The sequence below is a fragment of the Acanthisitta chloris genome, unplaced genomic scaffold (genome assembly GCF_000695815.1).
Source record: "Acanthisitta chloris isolate BGI_N310 unplaced genomic scaffold, ASM69581v1 scaffold32406, whole genome shotgun sequence".
Lineage (NCBI taxonomy): Eukaryota > Metazoa > Chordata > Aves > Passeriformes > Acanthisittidae > Acanthisitta > Acanthisitta chloris.
In genome coordinates, this window is record NW_008678095.1 from 4,989 (window position 1) to 24,952 (window position 19,964).

Below are 19,964 nucleotides of genomic sequence, written 5' to 3' on the forward strand. Positions count from 1 at the left end.
GTAGGACTAATCCTTCAGAAGGGGCTGGCTGAGCTGGGGAAGGGACTGGCTGCTTCCCTGGCTTGGGAAAACCTCCTTACCTGTGTCCTTGGGTTGTGTTTAAGCTTGACCCAGCCTTGTTTGTACTCAGAGTTAGGCACTTGAGAGTGTATAGAGAAGATGAAGCTTAGGGAAGGTTTCAGGAGATGTGGACTGGAGGAAGACCAAAAAACCAGGCTTGGGGCAGTGCTCCCTCTTTTGCTTTTCCAGGATGGCTGCACCAGCGGTTTTCAGAGGAAATGGAAAGAATGAGGAGAGGAACAAAGGGCTTTAATGAGCTTAAGTGCTTGTTTTCGTCATTTCTGCAGCACACGCGAGCTGTGTAATGCACCGAAATTGAGCCATTACTTTCCCTGGAGGTGGAGGAGATGGGATTTTTGGGGGATCCACAAGCCCAGATTTGCTGAGATGAGTCCAACAGGACAGTCAGTCCTCCCTTAGCTCTGCAGGACTGGCCCTGGTGCCCTCTTTTCCCCAGGGGAAGGGGAGCAGGTTCTAATGCTGCTGCTCTGTCATCCCCCCAGGCTGCTGGTACCCTCTGTATCCTCTCTCTGCCTCCAATTCCCATGGCTTTGTGTGGGAGATGGGCAAGCCCTAAGCATGGGATGGATTCCTCCATCCTCCAGGCCAGTGCTAGGATATGGGAGTTGCTACCTATCAGTGCACCAGGGACATGTCAGTGGGGAGCACCTCAAAACACGCCCCACTGTGTGCAGGCACGGGGAGATGTCATTTCCCAGCTGGGCTCGTGTCCCAGCCCTGAACTCCTCCTGGTCCTGACGCGGAAGTTCTTCACAGGTTGAAGGTTGGGGTTTTTTTCATCATTAAGTACAGTAAATCAGTATATCAGAAAAATATTTTGGGGTCAGAGCTGGTGGTTTGTGTTTATGATCATTCAAAAACCAGGGGTATTAGGAACTCCTGAATTTCTGGGTTCTGCTAAGGGAGGTGTTGCCAGCTGTCTTGGGAGGCAGTGAACCTCACTCCGCAATCCCCAGGGGACCTGTCACCCCTTGGCACGTGGAGCATCCTGACCACTCGCACCCCACAGATTCTGACTGCAGCATGAGGATGCACCAGCATCCCACTGGGTCTGACACTCTGCTCTCCCCTCCACAGCAATACTTCATCCTCCTCATCATCACGGATGGGGTGATCAGTGACATGGACGAGACAAGACACGCTGTGGTTCAGGCATCCAAGCTGCCCATGTCCATCATCATCGTGGGGGTGGGCAATGCTGACTTTGCTGCCATGGAGTTCCTGGATGGGGACAGCAGAGTGCTGCACTCCTACACGGGCGAGGAGGCTGTGCGTGACATCGTCCAGTTCGTGCCCTTCCGGAATTTCCGCAATGTGAGTGTGTGCAGCAGGGAGGAGATCACAGGGAGAAATGGGGTGACAAGCCTTGAAATGACCCTTGGAGTGGAGCAACCCCTGTAGAGGCAGACAGAGGCAAGAGGTACCTGCCTGTCTTACCCTGTCTTACCATCCCTCAGGGATGCTCTGCCATGGACCACATAAATAAGCTCTGGAACCATGGGCAGGTAGGGGCAGCAGTGCTCCCTCTGCATCTTGTCCTAGGCATCCTCCCTGTTTCCCTGTTTCCTTGGCATCCTCAGCATCCTCCCTGTTTCCCCACCCACTGTCATCATCGGGCAGGTGGGAGCAAAACCCAGTGAATCACAGCAGGGTCTGGGTTCCCACAGCAAGCTGGAGCAAGACTGGGCTCACATCCCTTGCCACAGTCGCATGCTGGTGTCTCCCACTCAGGCCTCATCCAGCACCCATGATGTGCCATGTGGTGAGGGCTTAATGCTGAATTGCTCTGAGGGTGAGCCCTGCACCCCCTAGCCCCTCATGGTACCTGTAGAAGTGGGCAGTGATGACACTGGCCCTGCACATGTCCCCTCTGTAGGATGGCCCATTGCAATCAGCCAGGAGTCAGCCCTGGGTCGGATGCTATTGCTGGCACAGGATTGCCCAAGGATGCAGAAAATCAGCCTGTGTTTATCTTCCCCTTTTTTGCAACTAATCAGTGTTTTTCTGTTTCACCTCCTGTTACCTGTTTCTTCTAACCTACCCAGGATGTTTTATGCCTCCCTACTAGTGAATTATCTCCTGGAGGGAAGGGGTAGTATAGAATATAACAATCCCAGATGTATAAAATGCTGGTTGACGGTAGACTCTAGGGAGTATGGAATGAAATGCAACGGTCTGGAGTTGGGGACAGCCCAGGCACGTTTGCTCAGTCCCCATGGCTGTTCTAACACTGCTGTTGGTTCCCTTTGGCCTGCAGGTCCCCAAGGAGACTCTGGCCAAAGCTGTGCTGGCAGAGCTGCCCCAGCAAGTCGTGCAGTACTTCAAGCACCAAAACCTGCCACCCATCAACTCGGAGCCCGCGTAGAGCTGTGCCAGGCTGTGCCCTCTGCATGTTGCCGAAGCCTGGTCCTACCGAAAGTGAGTTCCACATGCTTTTAAGAGAAGAGTACCCTCCCTGAAACACTTTGTACTTCTTAATTTAATTGCTAAGTTCTTAAAACTCATCCCAGCAAAGCGTCTGGATTCATTTTGTACAGTCTTGACCCGAAGTAACACTAAGCAGCCAGGCCATGCCTTGGTCCTGCTCTGTTGAGTCACTTTTCAGTATTGAATGTACTTTGTATAATTTCAGTGGAACAGGATACAATTTTTATGATCAAAACTTGCTTTTTCCAAGCAATGAAATGCTTAATATATTATTATCATTCAATGAACTGGTTGTTGTATAGTTCATGTATTTGTGTTGTACCTGTACATGTCAGGCTCTGTGTTCATTTTTATACTGTGTACATGTTATATTTGTTATACTCAGGTTAATAAAGAAACTTGGACATTTAAAACAAAGGTCTCCTAGAATGGGAAGGTCTGGGAGCAGCTTACACAGTCAGCAGTGTGAGGAGTTTGGGAGTCACTCCGACATGACATGTACTGGTCCCTCAGTTGCTCACTCTGCACTCGGTTTCTGCTCACTGTGCCGCAGGATCAGTCCCAGGCTGTCAGCAGCAGCATGCAGAGTGTGATTTACTGAAGCTGGATGTGGATGTCCAGGGGAGAGCAGCATCCCCTCATGCCTCTCCATCAGCTCTCAGTGCCTGCCTGAGCTGAGGGCAGGGGGCTGGTGTGTGTGCACGTGTGTTTGGGAAAACACCACAACCCACAACAAACCGTCAAAGGGAGTTTCATGGTTCACTCCTGCTTCACCTCTAGAAATTTTCCCTTGTCTGAGTAACAAAAGCTCTCTGCTGCCTGGGAAAAGATGGGCTGGGTAATGAAATCCTGCTCTCCAGCAACTCCTTTGAGCTGCTCATCAGCAATGTGTTATCTTCAGCTCTAATTGCCGCTTTCTGCTGTTCTTAACTAGATTAAGTTCTTTTGAAGCTGAATATGCTGTTGAATATCTGGCAGGGATCACCAGTCATACTCCAAACTCAAGTAGACTTGACCTCCCTCCTTCTCCCCATTAGTGGAAGCCCTTGCAGTGGGATGTTGGTGTCCCTGTAGCACACAGATGTGCTACTGGTTGTGCTCTCTGCCACCAACCACCACCAGCAACTGTGTGGCTGTCACTGCTGCCACCAAGTCACCAGCACACACGTTGCCCCAGGAAGTGCCACAGCACCAAGCCAAAGCTGACAATGCGGCCCTGAGTTGGCTCTGAGCATGGTGCTGGGTGAGATTCCATCCCTTGGGAGAGGTGGGATTGCTCCATGAACCATCTGCCTTCCAAACCCCCCTAGAAGGGAAAATAAACAACCGACACCACCCTTTCCAAAGAGAGAAGCAGCCTTTGAAGGGTGGCTTGTTTAAAAATAATGCTGTATCCAACTCAGCTTCCAGATTGAAGTCTGTGGCTCTGGAAAAATTGTTGGTTTTTTTGAAATTTCCATAAGAGAACCTCACACACAGCTGCAGTAGCTTGTAAGCTCTTCTGCTAGTAGAGTGTTTGTGGGGGTTTGTCATTTTTTTTTTAACACCTCTCTCAAGCTTTAACAACTAGTACAGACAACAAGTGGTTTATTGAGCTGTCCCTGGGGAGGGGATGAAGCACATACTAAGCAGTCATGGGTTTTTTCTTTAAAAAAAAAATAAATCTAAATCCACCACTGAATCAGAGTTGGTGGCAGAGCCATTCTCCAGCTCTGTCGGGCCTGGGGCAAGGTTACTGCCACAGCTGCCCTTTTCAGGTCTGATTTATCCTCCATCCCAAGCACTCCTCATCCCAGCATCTCTCTCAGGCACTGGAGTACTTTAATGTCAGATTGCTTCTGTCTGTACGAAGGCAAATGGGACCAACCAATGGAGTGAGGAGCAGGGTCAGCTCTGCAGTTTGCGTACACAGGCCCTAAGAACAGCAGATCTGACAGACCCAAAGGCATTCCCCACGTGCCCTGTTTGGTTGCTCTAGGAACATGAGGAGGGCAGAGGGCTCCCAGCTGCTTTTCCTGAATTGTCTCCTTCTGGCCTTGGATGGTCCAATGTAACCATCATCCCCTCCTGATCTCACCTGCAGCCCCTGCAGACCACCCCTACCATCACATCTGCCACAACTGGCTGGCAACTCCCACTAGCAGTTGCTGTCTGAATCAGCCATTTTGACTGCAGCTGTGTAAAATATCACTCAGGAAAATGGTCCCAGTGTGCTCACAGCTGGGCTAGGATGCTTTGACTCTAGTGGGATTATTGATCTAGCTTAATGCCAGGGAAGGACACCAACAGCTCTCACACCAACTCCTTAACGCTGTTGCCAATGCAACTTTTGTATAAAAAACATGCTTTTTTTTTGGTGCAGAGCTTCCATTTCACTCTGTGGCTAGGTATGATGAAAGTCACCAAAAGCAAAGCACTAGGGAGGCTGCAAGAGATCTAGCTATATTTCACCTGAAAGAGCCATGATTACAGTAGCTAGAGAAGGGGCAGGAGCAACTCTGGAGCAAACCCAAGAGATGCCAGGCAACCCAGAACAAGGGAGGAATTACAGTGTGTTTGTAAGGATCTGATTGTGGAATGGAGCTGTGCAAACAGAAAGGCTATTTGGCTAAGGATAACTTCATTGTGAGCATAACACTGTTTCCTTTGGGAAAGTTCAACACTCAAGCTGAGGCATGAATCCACTAAATGCCTTCAGTTTTCACTGCTTTTAGCCCTGCTGTTCTCCTACAAGTTGCTCAGCATTACGTCCAGGTACACACACATTTACCAGCTGTTTTCTCAGGAGTGTAGCACATTGAGCAGGACTGCCACAAAGACACTTCCTACCCTGAGCAACTAAGCTGAGCTGTTCCAACCCTCTAACCTCCCATCAGCACACTGAGCGCACAGGTGAAAAGGACAGGCCCTTGGCCCTAATGGCACAAGCCAGGCCTTGTGCCTGGCTCCCTGGCCCACCCAACCCCTAAACATGCCCATATAAGACTTCTTAAATTCAATACAACTTCAAGGATGATGGAATTCTCCAGCTTCTGTACAAAGGAGTTTGGCTGAACTGGGGAATCCCATCTGCTCTGGATTCATGCCCTTCAGGACATTGCTGCTGAAAAGCTGAATAGCTTGTCAAGCTCTAGCACAGGAGCAGCAGCCTTTGAACAGAACAGCAAATTGCAGCTCCTGTGAACTCACTCAGAACAAGAGTTTTCCATCACCACCTCTGCAGTCGTAGGGAACTGACCTGCACCTCTCCTGGATGACAGTTTGAGGAAAGGGCTGCTTGGGTAGAGCAGAAATTGCTTAATGGAATGAGAACAATTATGAATGGCACAAGCAGAAATAAAAAAATGCATTCAGAATGTCTTTAATCATGTAACACAAACTTCTTTACAGTGTCATGGCAATCTACACTTCACCATCTGCTCGAATTTGGTTCTGCCCCCATTTCTCAAATACAGAATAAAAATGACATTTTAAAACAGAACACATGGCTGTTTCTACAAGACTTCACTGCTTCAAGTGAGTATTTTTTGCCTGTTAGTCTTGTATAAACTTCTTAGATCAACATAATTCTTTCTTTCTGTAAGAATGGTAAGAGATAAAGCTCTCTCCTACTTACCCTCAGACCTCTGATACATTATTAGGTGTGCCTTCTGCTTTAGGATGGCAGCTTTTCCTCCAGGCTCAGTATGCATCCCAGAAATGGAAAGTTGGGAAAGGGGTGGGGGGAGATATAATGAGTTATTTTAGGAGTATTTGAGTGTATTAAAGTTGAGAGGTTAGCTAGAAAGATTATATTTGGGGCAGAAGGATGCAACAAGCATCCATCAGGGCTTTGGAAGATACTCTGCACTACATTACACACGGAGGGATTTTGTTATGGACCATCAAAGAAACTGTTGCCACGAAAGACGGAGGAGACAATCTTTCCAGTGGAATTAATCGTGCCTTCGCTATCCGAGCTGGACTCCGAGTCGCTGCTCCCCGAGTAGGCACCCAGGCCAGGCAGGATCCCAATGCACACGGCTGCTGAGGGACAGTGGACTGTGGAGCCTCCCACTGAGCTGCTCCCCAAGGGAACACAGGAGGGTTTTTCTGGAAGAGAGATTCCTCAGTCAAAAAGGAGAGCGCAGGAACTGCCGCCTGTCACTCACCTGCTTTCGGCACATAAGCGGCAGCTGATTGCAGGATTTAATTAAAGCACAAGGCAGCTTTATGCTGCAATAAAGCCATTCTGACAGGAAGGACTTGCTAGCTCAGGGGATTTTTTTTCTCTCATCACTAGTTTAAGCTCAGCTCTATGTTGGCATTACAGATTTTTTATTCTAAAGTTGTCAGTTTGATGCTTGTCAAGTACCAAACCCACTAAATAAAGAATAAATAGCTCTGCTTTGTGTAATTGAGTTGTTTGGGGTTGGTTGTTTTTTTTTTTTTTGCAATGTAACAGCATAGTTGGGGAAAAGTTTTATTCCTTCGTTCTGCTAGTCAACATCTCCCATCTTCCATGGCTAATTAATTATTTCCACTGCTCTGAAAGTTTACTGAACAGAAGGAGACTCAGGAAGCGCCTTGGGTTGTCATTACACAACTGCAGCTCACCCGATTTGTGTCAGAGTCTCTTGACAGCAAGTCAGTTGCAGCCCTGACAGCTAAGGCTGAAATGCAACTTAATTCTTCTTCTAGTTCCCCATGATTTACTGAAACAAATTGGTTTCAGGATGGAGAAGATCACTTCATAGCATGAAAAGCTAAAGTGGATGTATACAAATCTATCCAATGCTGCTGTGAAGGGAAAAGGGATGATCTGTTCTCCATGTCTCTGGCTGACAGAAGAAGCATTAGGCTTGAAATGCACCTAAGGAGACTCCCATTAGTTATCGGGTAAAACTCTTTCAGATTAAAATCAGTTAAGCATTAAACTCCCTAAGGAGGATGCACAGTCTATCTGTGGAGACTTAAGAGCAGCTTAGACAAATATCTGTCAGAACTGGTTTAGGCAGGGGACAGTCTGATGACCTGCAGAGGTTCCCTCCAGCCCTATTTTCCATGAAGGCTGTCAGCACCTAGAGGTACCACTTCTAGTTCTTCAAGAGAGAACATGCCAACCACAGCCTGTGCTGTCTTGCACAATGAAGGAACAGAAAAGCAAAACCTCCATGAGATTTAACCCCCAGTCAGTAGCTGTTCAGTGAAAGACAGACAGCCTCCCACATGCAGAAGTCGAGAGGTACCTTGATTCTTTTCCTCGTGATCAGTATCTAGTTTCAACCTCTTCACACTGTTGCCACCATCTGAACTGTGGAAACAATAAGAAAGTGTCTTGTTCCTCATAAGCAACCACTTAATTACTGTGAAGTAATTGTTACATCTTTGTCTGGAATGCTCCACGAATGCCACCAGGATCCCCTGCTGACCATCACCACACCTAACTGCCGTTAACGGGGGCTCCCTGGGGAACATGCAGCATCCTAGGAAGCATCAGTACCCACACTGCAAGTGTCACCTGTAAACTTGGGAAACAGGACCATGCCTCCAGGAGTCCAAGCCAAATCTCTTACACAGCAACCCAAAGCTGCCTATTTAGCAGGGCATATCCTACATGAAATTGGTAACGGTGACCTGAGCTTCACCCCACATGACCACAGCCTTGTACATGTGGATGGTTACCACACTTGCTGATGAAGCATTTGTGGCTCTTCCCTTCCAGGGCTTCCTTTCCCTCCTTCAAGCACCTAGAGAGCCTGTTCTAAAGCATTTAGAAATCTTACACCTAGTAAAAAGCCAAATAGGTTTTGCAGCAATTCTCACACAGCTGCAGTATCTGACCTAAAATAGAAAGAGGTTCTTCTTGGATCCAAAGTGGCACTGGGAGAAAGGAGCTTGACTTGGACTTCTGACTCTTCAGAGCTTCTATAGCTCTCCCCCATCACTGCTTACAGTTTCCCCCACTCCTGCATGTTCCCAGTCCTAAGTCATGCACAAACAAATGCTTCCCTGCTTCAGCTGTGAGGAACTGATGAAGTATGAGTATTATTATGCATTAACTCTTTCCTGTCCCTGTCAGAATATGCAGTACAGATGAAGGCTGATCTGTGCAGGGAGCTTTTAATAGCAATACATCCTTTGCAGGAAATTATAAAGCTCAGGGAGCAGATGTTGAGCTCACACTACACTTGCTTTGGGCCACTTTGCAAGATAAGATGGCAAAAATAGAAGACTGCAAAGCAAGTCTGCGATGGCACTGACATGTCAGTTAAGATGCTCTCTTCAAACAGATGCCATCTGCAGACTTTAGAAGTGCCATTAAGCACATGCCAACTCCTTTTCTACATCCTACTGGGTTAAGCACTAGTAGTTACAAGACAAAAACAACATTGTTGGCTGCTTGTTATCAGTTCAGGGTTTTTCTTCTCTGCCTTCTGAAAACCCAAACTATCACCCAACCCCACACACATGGAAGTGCTTACTTCAGTTTTCAGACATGCAATTACTGCTGTACTGAGAGCTAAACATCACCATACAAGATAAGCTTCTAAAATAATCTTGCATTCTCTGAGACGATTTGAACACAGTGACTGAAATTTGAGATGTCAGTAATCATCTTAAGTATCAGATGATTCATCTGTGGGAAATAAGTCTGGTCCTACATGTCTAGTTTCTCCATAACCTGTAGCACACCAGCAGCTGCGTTTGCAGGCCAAGATCAAAACAGCTAACACATCACAAACTCAGCTGCCACCTCCCAGGGTGTTGATGTATCAGTGCAAATCACTGAGAAACAAGAGTAGTTTGGCTGTTCTCAGGACCAAACTGGTACAACAAAGCTCTTCTCTTGTAATCTTGTCTCCCCCATGCTGCCCTCAGCAGCAATTCAAACAATCCATTTTAAACATAGGTAAAATCAGCTGATAAATTATACAAACCTGAATGAAATTACATGAGTGAGGTGTCACTGATATCTACAAATAGAGATGTAAAACAGATTCCCTCTAGATCCCCAAGCAGAATTACCCAAGCCTGGCAGTGTAGAATGAAGAGTCTACCCACTTGCTTTACACACACTTATCTATTTGAATTGCTTCATGTTTTTCCCCACAGTTTGTGAGAGCCTATAGAAACAAGGCTGGTCTTTTCTTATAGCTTCCCCATTTTTTCTTTAGGGCTAAGGTTTACACCTCACTCTCTGGAGGCAGTTCTGGCCTGTCTCCCTTTACACTGCTAACTGGGTTCCGCTCCTCATGAATTTATAGAGGTGTGAAACTAACCTTCTGTGTTTCACAGCTCCTGCCAACAGCTTTGCCTGAGAGAATTTGTTCTTGTTTTCCACTGACTTCATGGGCAATTTCTTCTCAGCTTCCTTCTTTGGGTCCATACTGACTCCCACTTTGGTGAGAGTGCTGTGAATTAAGGGTTAAGGATCAACAGAGAAGGAACAGGGGGAACAGACACTTCCTCTCCGGTATAATTAGTCAGCTCTGCTGACAGCAGTGACCAAAGTTCATTCACATATTCTATCAAAATAAACTGATTTGTAATGACATTTAGCTGGTACCTTCAACCAAAACAGAAGAGACTTCACTCTCTGGGGTCAGAGCTCTCCTGGGTATCAGTACCAGCTCCCTATGTGAAGACATCCAGGCAGCAGCCTAGGAGCTGCTTTTCTGAAGCCAGAAAGGCACAACACATGACACCCAGCACCCATGAACACACCCATTGTCCTGCCTTTTCCTAAAGGCCTTAGAAAAGCAAAAGGGTCAGGCTGCACCAAAACAAACCAACCAACCAGACAATGCAGTACTTCCCCTTCTGTGGGGATCAACACATTTGTAATTCATATTTGCTGCTCCAAACTCTAATCCTTACCAAAAAAGCTAAGTAGCAATATGTGCATTCACTTCCACTCCCCAAACACTCCTCTTGCTGAGCCTAGCAGACTTCAGAATCCCAAGGCAAAACAGCTTCATTTCCTGGTTTGGTATTTATCACTCTGACTTTTCAGCTCCTCTCACTGTAAGGGCCACAAGGCTGGTACTGCTACTCTGAGCACCAACCCCAAGAAGAAGGAAACAGCTCTGATTAAGGGTACATGTGGTCCAAGATTCACCCAAAAAGAGTGTGACTGCACAGAAAAACTAAGTAGCTTAAAACAGTGTTAGTTAACAAGGTGGAAGACAGCTGAAACCTATAATGAGGTGGAGAAGCTTAAGCAGGTTCTCAGACAGGATAAGAAGGAGCTGGGTCTGTTTGTTATTAAGGCACACTTACTGCACACACACTGAACATGTCTCCTCCTGTGCCAGGATCTTGTCCTGCTCTGAAAAGAATGCCCAGCTGTATCTGATGAAGTGAGGTCTGTCAAAGATGCTGTTTGTAGCTGAGGTGCCAGGAGAGTCACACAAGCTTCTGCAAAAAAACTTTAAACTGCACACAGCAAAGGCAAATTAACCTAATATAAAAGTGTGTTTACAAACCCAAATGCAGCTTTCTGCCAGCCTCTCCTCAGACTACAATTCCACCAGTGGAGTTCCCAGCCCCAGACACTGCAACCAAATCTCAGACAGTGAACTTCACATTGATGGACCATATATTTGAAGCCAGGGCTTTTTTTCACCACTGAACATCTGCAAATCAAAAACTCTTATTCATTTCAAGTGACGCACTCAGTCTCCAATCGCTTTACAGCCAGGAGTGTTCAGAGGCCATTCCTTATTTGATTTTCCAGTAACAAAGACTGGTCCCTACCTCAACCAAAAGTCTTCTCAGTCAAAACCACTGCTCACTTTTACTCATCCCTAAGATGGCACAGGAGTGCCATCCTGTGGCTATCCCAAGCCATCCGAACGCTCGTCGTGCAGAGCACAGTTTGATGTTGTAGCACATGATTCCTTCCACACACTGCACTGTTCAACTTCCACACTGAGGTCCATTACCTTGTTACATCCCACAACTGCACTACAAAAGCCTGGCTGAGGAACCCAAAGGGTTTTCTTTGAAAAGATCCCAAATTACAGGCTGTTCTCTTCCATCCAAGATGCCACTCTCCTAAACCTCCTCAACTAGAGAGGGACAGCATATTTTTAGCAGCTATTTTATACATACTGCTGCCATTAGCAAATGTACCACTGTACCTAGCCAAGAAGTGTTCCTTCTCAGGAAGACAACATTAGAAATAAACCCCTCAATCTTAAATATCAACTGCATTAAACAAGCTGTCTTCAGTAAAGCCTGCTTCTTGGAGGAGGGCTGCTCCCACATTTACACAGCAGTGAAGACAAGAGGATGTAGTTATCCAACACTTCTTGGAAGTGGCTTTAAAAAATATCTGTAAATCTTTAACCACTGTCAGACCAATGGGGTCTGGATAGGGTAAGGAGCAAAAACCCCTAATTGTTAGTGCAGGAGGAAGTCAAATTAATCCATGCCTATGAATTCCTTATGCTTGAGAGTGCATTAAAATATTCCAAGGCATGTTTATCCTGAAGATATATGATTTCATGATTGTACAACCTAAAAAAAATGAAGGAAAAAAGAAGAAACCCAACTCTGTACTTGAATATTGACGTAGGTTTTATCATGAAATTAATGCCTCTGGGCAGCTTAAATTGGATGCTATACCAGGAAAAAGAGCAAACAATCAAATCCATCGGGATGATATTCCTCTTATTAGTTTGGAAGAGCACTTGAGCAGTACCCTTAGATGCAGCATGTTTACCCAGTACCCACCAAGTTTTGTCACTGTAATGCTAAACCACAAGTAACAATCTGCAGATACAATAAACACCTTCTGCATTTCAGAAGAACACCACCAAAAATCTGAAATGCAGACAAGCCACTTTGCAAGTTGCTCTGAGGTTGCTCAAAACATTAGAGCTAAACTAAAAAAATTTAAAAAAGGAAATGAAATGGGTGACACTCCTCGGTTTCTCATGAGAGGAGGTGACTATAAGACATTCTCCCTCCTTCCACCCCATCAGCAGTAAGTTCTATAGTTTAATTTAGAGCAAGATTTCAGATACAGAGCCAGATGATAATACTAAGACTGCAAAGACTGAGCTAAGATGGCTGTATGTCCTGATCAGCCCCCGCACAGTAAATTCAGGAATCAGCACGTTATGTGGCTAAATCAAGACAACTTAAGACTCCCTCTGGGCTGGTATGGTTCACCCCAGACTTACGTGACATAACTAGAGTTGTCAGCTGCTCCCACAGCACAGTCTTACACTGCACATCCCTGCAGCAGCCACACCCACGAGCAACCACCACTGAAACCAAAGACATCCCATGAACATCCCTTTATTAGACCCAACAAGCCAAGAAAATACTCCACCAGCTAGCATTGCAGCCTATTTCTGAAGTCAAAAAATGTATCAATGATGCTTTTTCATAAATGCATTCCTGAGATAATTTAGATGATCTTCACAGCAGTCACACTCCGAGTCGTGAATCATTGACCAATACAAGGTGAGGCCAATCTTTGTAGCACCAGCACTATTCAGTTTTATGTGCTGACTGGTTTTGGTCACCTCCTTGTGTCCACAAACCCTCTCACTTATACTAAAGCATCCTTGAGAACTTGTGTCTTTTTTGCTGATGACTTAAAACCAATGGAGACAAAGAAACCATCAGATTCTGCACAGATTCAGTAAACCTCAAAAAAAGCAACATTTCACTTAGCACAGAAATCCTGAAATCGTTCCAACTCCTCTGACTAGCGCTGATTAGAGAGAAAAAGCATCCTGTATTTTCTAGCACATCTTCAAGAAAATTTGGCATTTACCAGCAAAGCCAAACTGTCCTGCTCTCAGTGCTGCCTACGAGTGTGTATTACCCAAAGGAGCTGAGTCTCCATGGGCACCAAGTTCCCAGGAGAAAGTCAGGGCATCAGCACAGATGTATTTAATTTCTCATCCTGCAGGTATCAGCAAGGGAGACAGTATTAATACTTCAAGAGGAGTAACAGAGATCAATTCAAACGTTATTTCAAACAGGTATGTTAAAACCAGGCAATATGCAGGTTAAAAAAAAACAACCCATAAACAAGAGCATTTAATTTTCAGTAAGACAACAAAAGCAGAAGATCAGAAGTAATAGGCTGTTTTTCCTTTATGTTCTCTTTCTCCTTTTAGGGATGGTATTTCATGCCCTCAATAATAGGAAAAAAACCAAAACACACAACCAAACCCTGAAACAATAGGGAAGGGAGAAGGAAAGGAAAATACCAAAGACATGGGGGTTGAGGAGGAGAATATCAAACATTACAGTGGTCTAACAGAGCTACAATGAGAACATTAAACCTTGAAATTCTATCACTGTACATGTCCTGTAGAGCAGCTTTATAAAATGAATGCCAATGACAGAACAAAACTAGAGCCCACTCTTACCCTGCCTTAGGTAACCACCAGCCATTTAATGCAAAGGATATTCTGTATTCGTTTAGCTCTTTCAGCTCTTCTTCTCTTCGTTGCTTTTCTAGTAGCTCCTGCTGCCGAGAAACCTCATCAAGGAAATGTGTCTCATCTTCATCTAAGCCTCTTACCATATTTTCTGAATAAAGAAAAGAATGCATATTGATAAGGTAAAACCACTTAGGGAGCAGCCACTTATTGTCTGTTACTTCATCACTGTCTTAGAACACTTTCTGATGATCTCAAACCGCCCATAAATGTAGCTAAGTGTTCGTGTCTCATGTATGACATTCCCAATACTGCCAAGGTAGGACAATTTGCACAAAGCCACTGGGAATGCAGGGAGCAGAGTCCTGCTGAGTGAGTGAACTGGGTACTCCAGCAGCCACACTGCTGTGCCAAGAAAAGGGTACAAAGCAAACTCCACCAGCTCTCTGCTGGATTCTGTAATCAAGGAGTAAAAATACTTCCCAGTTAATGATACTGGAAGCTAACAAGTCAAAACTCTTACACACAAACTACAACAAACTCACACAGTTTGAACACAACACTATCACCACAGGGAAAAGCAAGACACAGTTCACAGGAAGCCATGAAATGCTGTTGGGCTTGCTGATGTAATCAAGGAAAATGAACCATGTTTTCACACAAGGAGCCTCTCTGCAGTTCTGAAACACCATTTGGAACAGGTTACCCAAAACAAGGAACAACCACATTAAGCAATGATAAATTTGTTGGTTTGGCTGCAGACAGAGTCTAAGTTTGTCTTCTGTTCTTAAACCAACCAATAACTGGAAAAACCCCACATTACTTCTCCACATAAATCTTGTCACGAAATAGGTAGTGCATTTTCTTAAAGCAAACAATTAGTAACTAATTGATATTAACATCTCTTTAAATAAAGAAAAAGGAAGTAGAAGTGAGACAACTCCTATCTTCCAAATGAAAATAAATTCTTTCTGGACATGCTACCCTGCTTTAAGGCAAGGCCATGCTAGTGCAGCAGAAAAGTGTTTTATTTCCTGTTCTGCAAAAGTTCAGTGTCTCAACCAAATGATTTAGTTAGAACTTAACTAAAAAATATTTTTTTTAATAAGTCTTGCTGTTTGCAGTCATCCTCAGAAATCTTAGCCCAAACCTCACCTTCAGTCTTCATTAAAGTTTAATTCCACCAGAGGATTTTTAGGCTTTTACATGAGGTCACTGTATTTTTTACATCTTCACCCACATAGTCAAGCTCTACTCACTTAAATGGCAAACTGAGAAAGCCACTTACACTGGCAATTGGCAAGCTGCTGTCTTTGACAGAAAAGCTCCAGAAATCAATTATTATTTGAGGTTACTTTACAAAGGCCAAACCCTACTCCTTCCAACTCCTGCAGAGCTCATTCATAAATCTTTAAACAGCAACTTGTAGCACTCACTACTGCTGCTGAGGGGCCCTTCAGAGAGCAAAAGTACTGAAACTCAGGACATTTTTTTGAACCAAGTGACATGAATTAATTTCATTTTCTGCCTGCCTTGTCAGCAGACTAAAAGGAGCAGCCACAGAGATCCTTGGAGCTGCCATTATTGAGCTTCCCTACTAGGCAGTAGGTTTTGTTCTCCAGGTTTGCAGGTATCTGATCTTCTGCAGGGGTTGCCTTAAAAGCAGCAGAGGGTTTGTTTCTCAGGGCTGCTTCCCATTCCAGTACTTGGTTTACTGATGCAAAGGGAAGATGTTGCAGACCTAATGTAACTGGGCAAGGAAAACTATTCATTTAGGCAGTTATTAGAAGCCCTTCCCATCCAGGCTGACAGCAGTCAGCTTTTGAGGGGATACTTGGGCAAGAATTGCTTAGTCACATCACCAAAGATGACTGGGATCAAAAGATTGCTATTGCAGGTAGAATTGGAGCCTTTAATGCTGCTATCTGTACTTTCCACTACCAAAAATACACATGAAACTTTGAGAGACAGGAAATAACTTCCACTTACTTATTTTGGTTACCATAATCATCCAGAAAGAAATTTAAAAGTTCCATTTTAGACCACACTAGTATTATTTTCTCATTTAAAATGCTATAACAGTCTACCAAAATGACTTTACTTTGAAAACAAAGACATTCTTGCAATACTGAATGGCCTAGCAGAAAGAACCAGTTTTTATCCACACAAAAGTTTTAGAGTAACTAAGCTTGTGTATTATGCAAACACAATTCTTCAACATTGAGGTATTTCCCCACCCAAGTCCCATCATCAGTTCTGCCCTGTTAAGAATGACAGTGCACTAAACTAATTTTCTACTCCTCAAAAATTCCTATGGATAGAAAAAGTACTTATGAATATTTTAAGGCAAATTCAAGTATATTAGGGGACAGATCTTGTCACAAGCCAAATTGGACTGAACTCTGATGAGGTAAATTAGTGCTCCACAGTCCACCCAATACTGATCTTTAGTTAGTCAGTTCCTCCCACTTACCTTCCCCAGAAAAATGTGGCTACAGGAATGATCCTAAAAGCATCTACTACAAAACAGGAAAGGCAAGCAGGGTAATCAGTGATGTACTCAACAGCATCTGCAGGGGCAGGTTCTAACAGAACTCATAGACTGTGCCATAGTTAAAGGGAAAGCATTGGGGGTTTACATCTCAAATACAAGAGAAATTCTAGACATAACGCAGTGAGGCAAAGCAGAGCTGAAAGAACACAAAGACTGAGGGGAGGGCTTCCAGCTAAAGAACCAAAATTTATCAGAACCCACCTTAAAATGGAGTCCCACAGTATCATCCTCACTTCTCTTTACTTAGAGCCAATAGCTCCCTTTTTCCCAAAATGGTTGACTAATAATTTCCTAGTTCTCATTATCATCTTTGCACTCAGCAGCACATACACAGAGGATACAATGCAAAGGATTTTTCTATAAAATCAGAAATTCAAACATCAGCAGAAATTAGGTTTCCATTTTATTACAAGAGTTAAACATCTACTTTTTGAAGAGTCAGCACCTGTATGTTTACTTCTTCCAAATCATAATCTTGAGTCTCAAGTCACTTTGTGGTCAACTAATTACACCTGCTGGAATGGGATTTCTCTGATTGATTCAAATAGAATGTCTTGTATCAAAGCATGAGTTCAAGACTCACTAAACCACATTACATTTTCCCTTTTCCAGGGATGCTATCAGGGTTTTTTATTTAATGTGCAATATAAGCCTAGTATCCCACATTTTACAGGAATGTAGCTTCCTAACTGCAAACAGCTTGTGAGTTTCACAGGATCACAGAATTGTTAAGGGGTTGAAATGGACCTTAAAGATCATCTAGTCCCAACCCCCTGTCCTGGGCAGGGACACCTCCCACCAGACCAAGTTGCTCAAGGCTTCATCGAACCTGGCTATGAACACTGCCAGGGTTGTGGCATCCACAACTTCCCTGGGCAACCTGTGCCAGTGTCTCACCACCCTCATAGGAAAAAAAAATCTTCCTAATATCTAAATTTCACCACTTGCAATTTGTACCCATTACTCCTTGTCCTATCACTACATGTGTGCAGTGCTGCCTCAGTGCCCAGAACATGTTTCTTGAGAAATCCAAGATTTCAGTAATACTCCTCTGAAGCTTCTGCTTCTCTCTCAGAGAGGCAGACAAGACACACAGACATGCCCTTTGCTCAGAAGTTGTGTACAGCTGTTGCAGACAATATATGCAGCTTGCTGCTGGTGCTTACTGAATTTAAATTGCTCCTCAAACTCCTGCTGCTTCTTTTCTCTCTGTTCCTGGAGTCTTTCATACAACGACCGCGGGTCATATGCCTCCTCTGGGCATTCTGAAAGGAACAAATCAGGAAGGGACACCATATGTTAGAAGCACTGAATCGTCAACAGTTCTTAGTTCCTTTGTGTAAAACCCTTTTGAAATTACAGAATTAAGCCAGTACCTTTTATTTCTCCTTTCCACAACAGTGAAATATTCTCAGAACTTTGTCCTGTCATTATAAAATCTGTCCCATACCTTTTGGATCCTCAGGTTTTCGGACCTTTTCCCATTCCTCCTGCCTTCTCTTTCGTCGCTCCTCTAGCTCCGATTCAGACACGAACCTCTTGTTAATCACAAGGTCAGCAGAACCATCTCCCCCATCCATTGTGGAATAGTCTGTCCTAAAAACACAGTATGAAAGACATCAGGGGGCTGATTATGCTTGTCAATGTATGAAACATGACTGAAAAACAGACCTACTGCACTTACAGTCACTCCAGTTCTCTAAAGAACACTGCACAGTAAGTACTGATTGAGATTCCTACTCACTGCACAACTGCTAAGACTAATAGCACCATCTCTTAGTCCTTCTTTGCTCTTTTTTCATAGTTACCTCTTCCCTGCTGGTTGTCTACCTCGGGCTGCGTTTCTGAAAGTCATATTTTAATGGACCTTTACCCACTCCACTTTGGATTAACCTTGCTTAAATAAACATTATAAAGAAAGAAATAAACAAAAATAAATTAACTCCTCATACCTACACTCACATCTTTTTGTTTCAGTTCTTAGCCCTCTCAGTTCTGGACAAAGGTAAAGTGAGGGCAAAGTGTCAAATCACAGAATCATCAAGAAACCTTTAAGATTGTTAAGTCCAACTATCCACCTAACACTATCCTAAGTTCTTTTTGCCTATCCTATGAAAATACAAGAAAGCTTGCCTGTTTTCAGTTGCTGAACACATGTATTTGTAAGTGATTAACAGTGAGATTTAAGAAATTAGCAACTGCCCTGGTTTTGGCTAGGACAGAGTTAATTTTCTTCTTAGTAGCTGGTACAGTGCTGCATTTGGGTTTAGCCTGACAGTAACATTGGTAATACGCTGAAGGTTCAGTTGTTGCTCAGTAGTGCCTACTCTGAGTCAAGGACATCTCAGTGTCTCACGCTCTGCCAGTGAGGAGCTGCACAAGAAGCCAGGAGGGAGCACGGCCAGGACAGCTGGCCTTACCTGGCCAAAGGAATATTCCACAGAACCATGACAGCAGAACATCATTCCCAGTATATAAACTGGGGGGATTGGCTGGGAGCTGCTGGTCTCTGCTCAGGGACAGGCTGCGCATCAGGCAGGGAGTGGTGAGCAACTCTACTGAGAGTCACTTGTTTCTCTTGGGTTTACTCGTCTCCCCTTTTCATTACTACTACTGTTGTTAGCATTATAATCAGTACTATTAGCATTATTATTACACTTTATTTTGTTTAAATTATCAAACTGCTGTTATCTCAACCCATGAGGTTTATTTTTCCCCTGTTCTCCTCCCCATAGAGGGAGTGAGTGGCTACACAGTGCTTAGTTGCCATCTGGGATTAAACTGCAACAGCAACTCATCTCTCCAACCTCAGAACCCTCCAGCACATCCCTGCAGCCCTGAGGAGAGCTGGGCTGGGACAGGCTGTGCTGGGGGTGCCTGCCAGGGCTGCAGGGAGTTAAGAGGTGAGTGAAAGAGGGAATTCCCCTGGGATAAAACACAGTACAGCCATCCTGTGCTTCAGGAGCACTGGCCAGGGCCCTGTTCCTCTACCAGGTGCAGGTAGAGTTGCTCCAAGGAATCATCTTCACAAGGAAGCTCGTGGTCTTGACATCTGTAAGCCCAGGATGAAACAAACTCATGTAAGACTTAGGTGCCTCCTTGCAGAATTACTCTGCCTGCTCCATGCTACTCAATGAAGCCTTAATGCCTACTTTTGTTTCTTCCATCAAGCCTGTACACAGAAGTACAACAAACACCACAAACAGCTGTTCACTTAGTCAAGCAAACCTCACTTTTTTCTACCTTCTCATTATTTCCTTGACATAACTGCAGCAAGTAGCTCAAGTAAGGCAGATGACTGGCCCCAGTTCTGGCAGTGTTATTCATTTAGAATCTCACCCTGCCTGCATTTCAGCACTGAAAAGAACCCAGAACACTTACTCTTCCAGGGAAGAAGGGATGTGGTAACCTAAATAATGGAAGAAACCAGTTTATCCTTTCTCTGTACCACGAGGAATCCTGAAACCCTTACAGAAACTGATGTTTTGTGCTAACACAAATGAAAAAATTGA

The 19,964-nt window shown here is 44.5% G+C and overlaps 2 protein-coding genes across 2 annotated transcripts in view; one reads left to right on the top strand and one right to left on the bottom strand.

Annotated features, from left to right (window-relative positions):
* Positions 1–2,919, top strand: part of LOC103804165 (copine-2-like) — a gene marked incomplete at its 5' end in the record, with an annotated part of 6,629 nt that extends 3,710 nt beyond the window's left edge. The window contains 2 exons of the mRNA XM_009076761.1: positions 1,159–1,395; positions 2,339–2,919. Of these exons, the coding sequence (XP_009075009.1) occupies positions 1,159–1,395; positions 2,339–2,446 (345 nt within the window). The remainder of the gene's footprint in view (positions 1–1,158; positions 1,396–2,338) is intronic.
* A 2,938-nt stretch (positions 2,920–5,857) lies between these two features.
* Positions 5,858–18,043, bottom strand: FAM192A (family with sequence similarity 192, member A). The gene is made up of 6 exons (XM_009076760.1): positions 17,903–18,043; positions 17,619–17,717; positions 13,928–14,049; positions 9,771–9,904; positions 7,737–7,801; positions 5,858–6,600 (listed from the first exon to the last, which is right to left on the bottom strand). The coding sequence occupies exons 1-6, from the start codon at positions 18,030–18,032 to the stop codon at positions 6,383–6,385; spliced, it is 768 nt and encodes a 255-aa protein (XP_009075008.1). The 5' UTR covers positions 18,033–18,043; the 3' UTR covers positions 5,858–6,382.
* Positions 18,044–19,964: the final 1,921 nt, after the last annotated feature.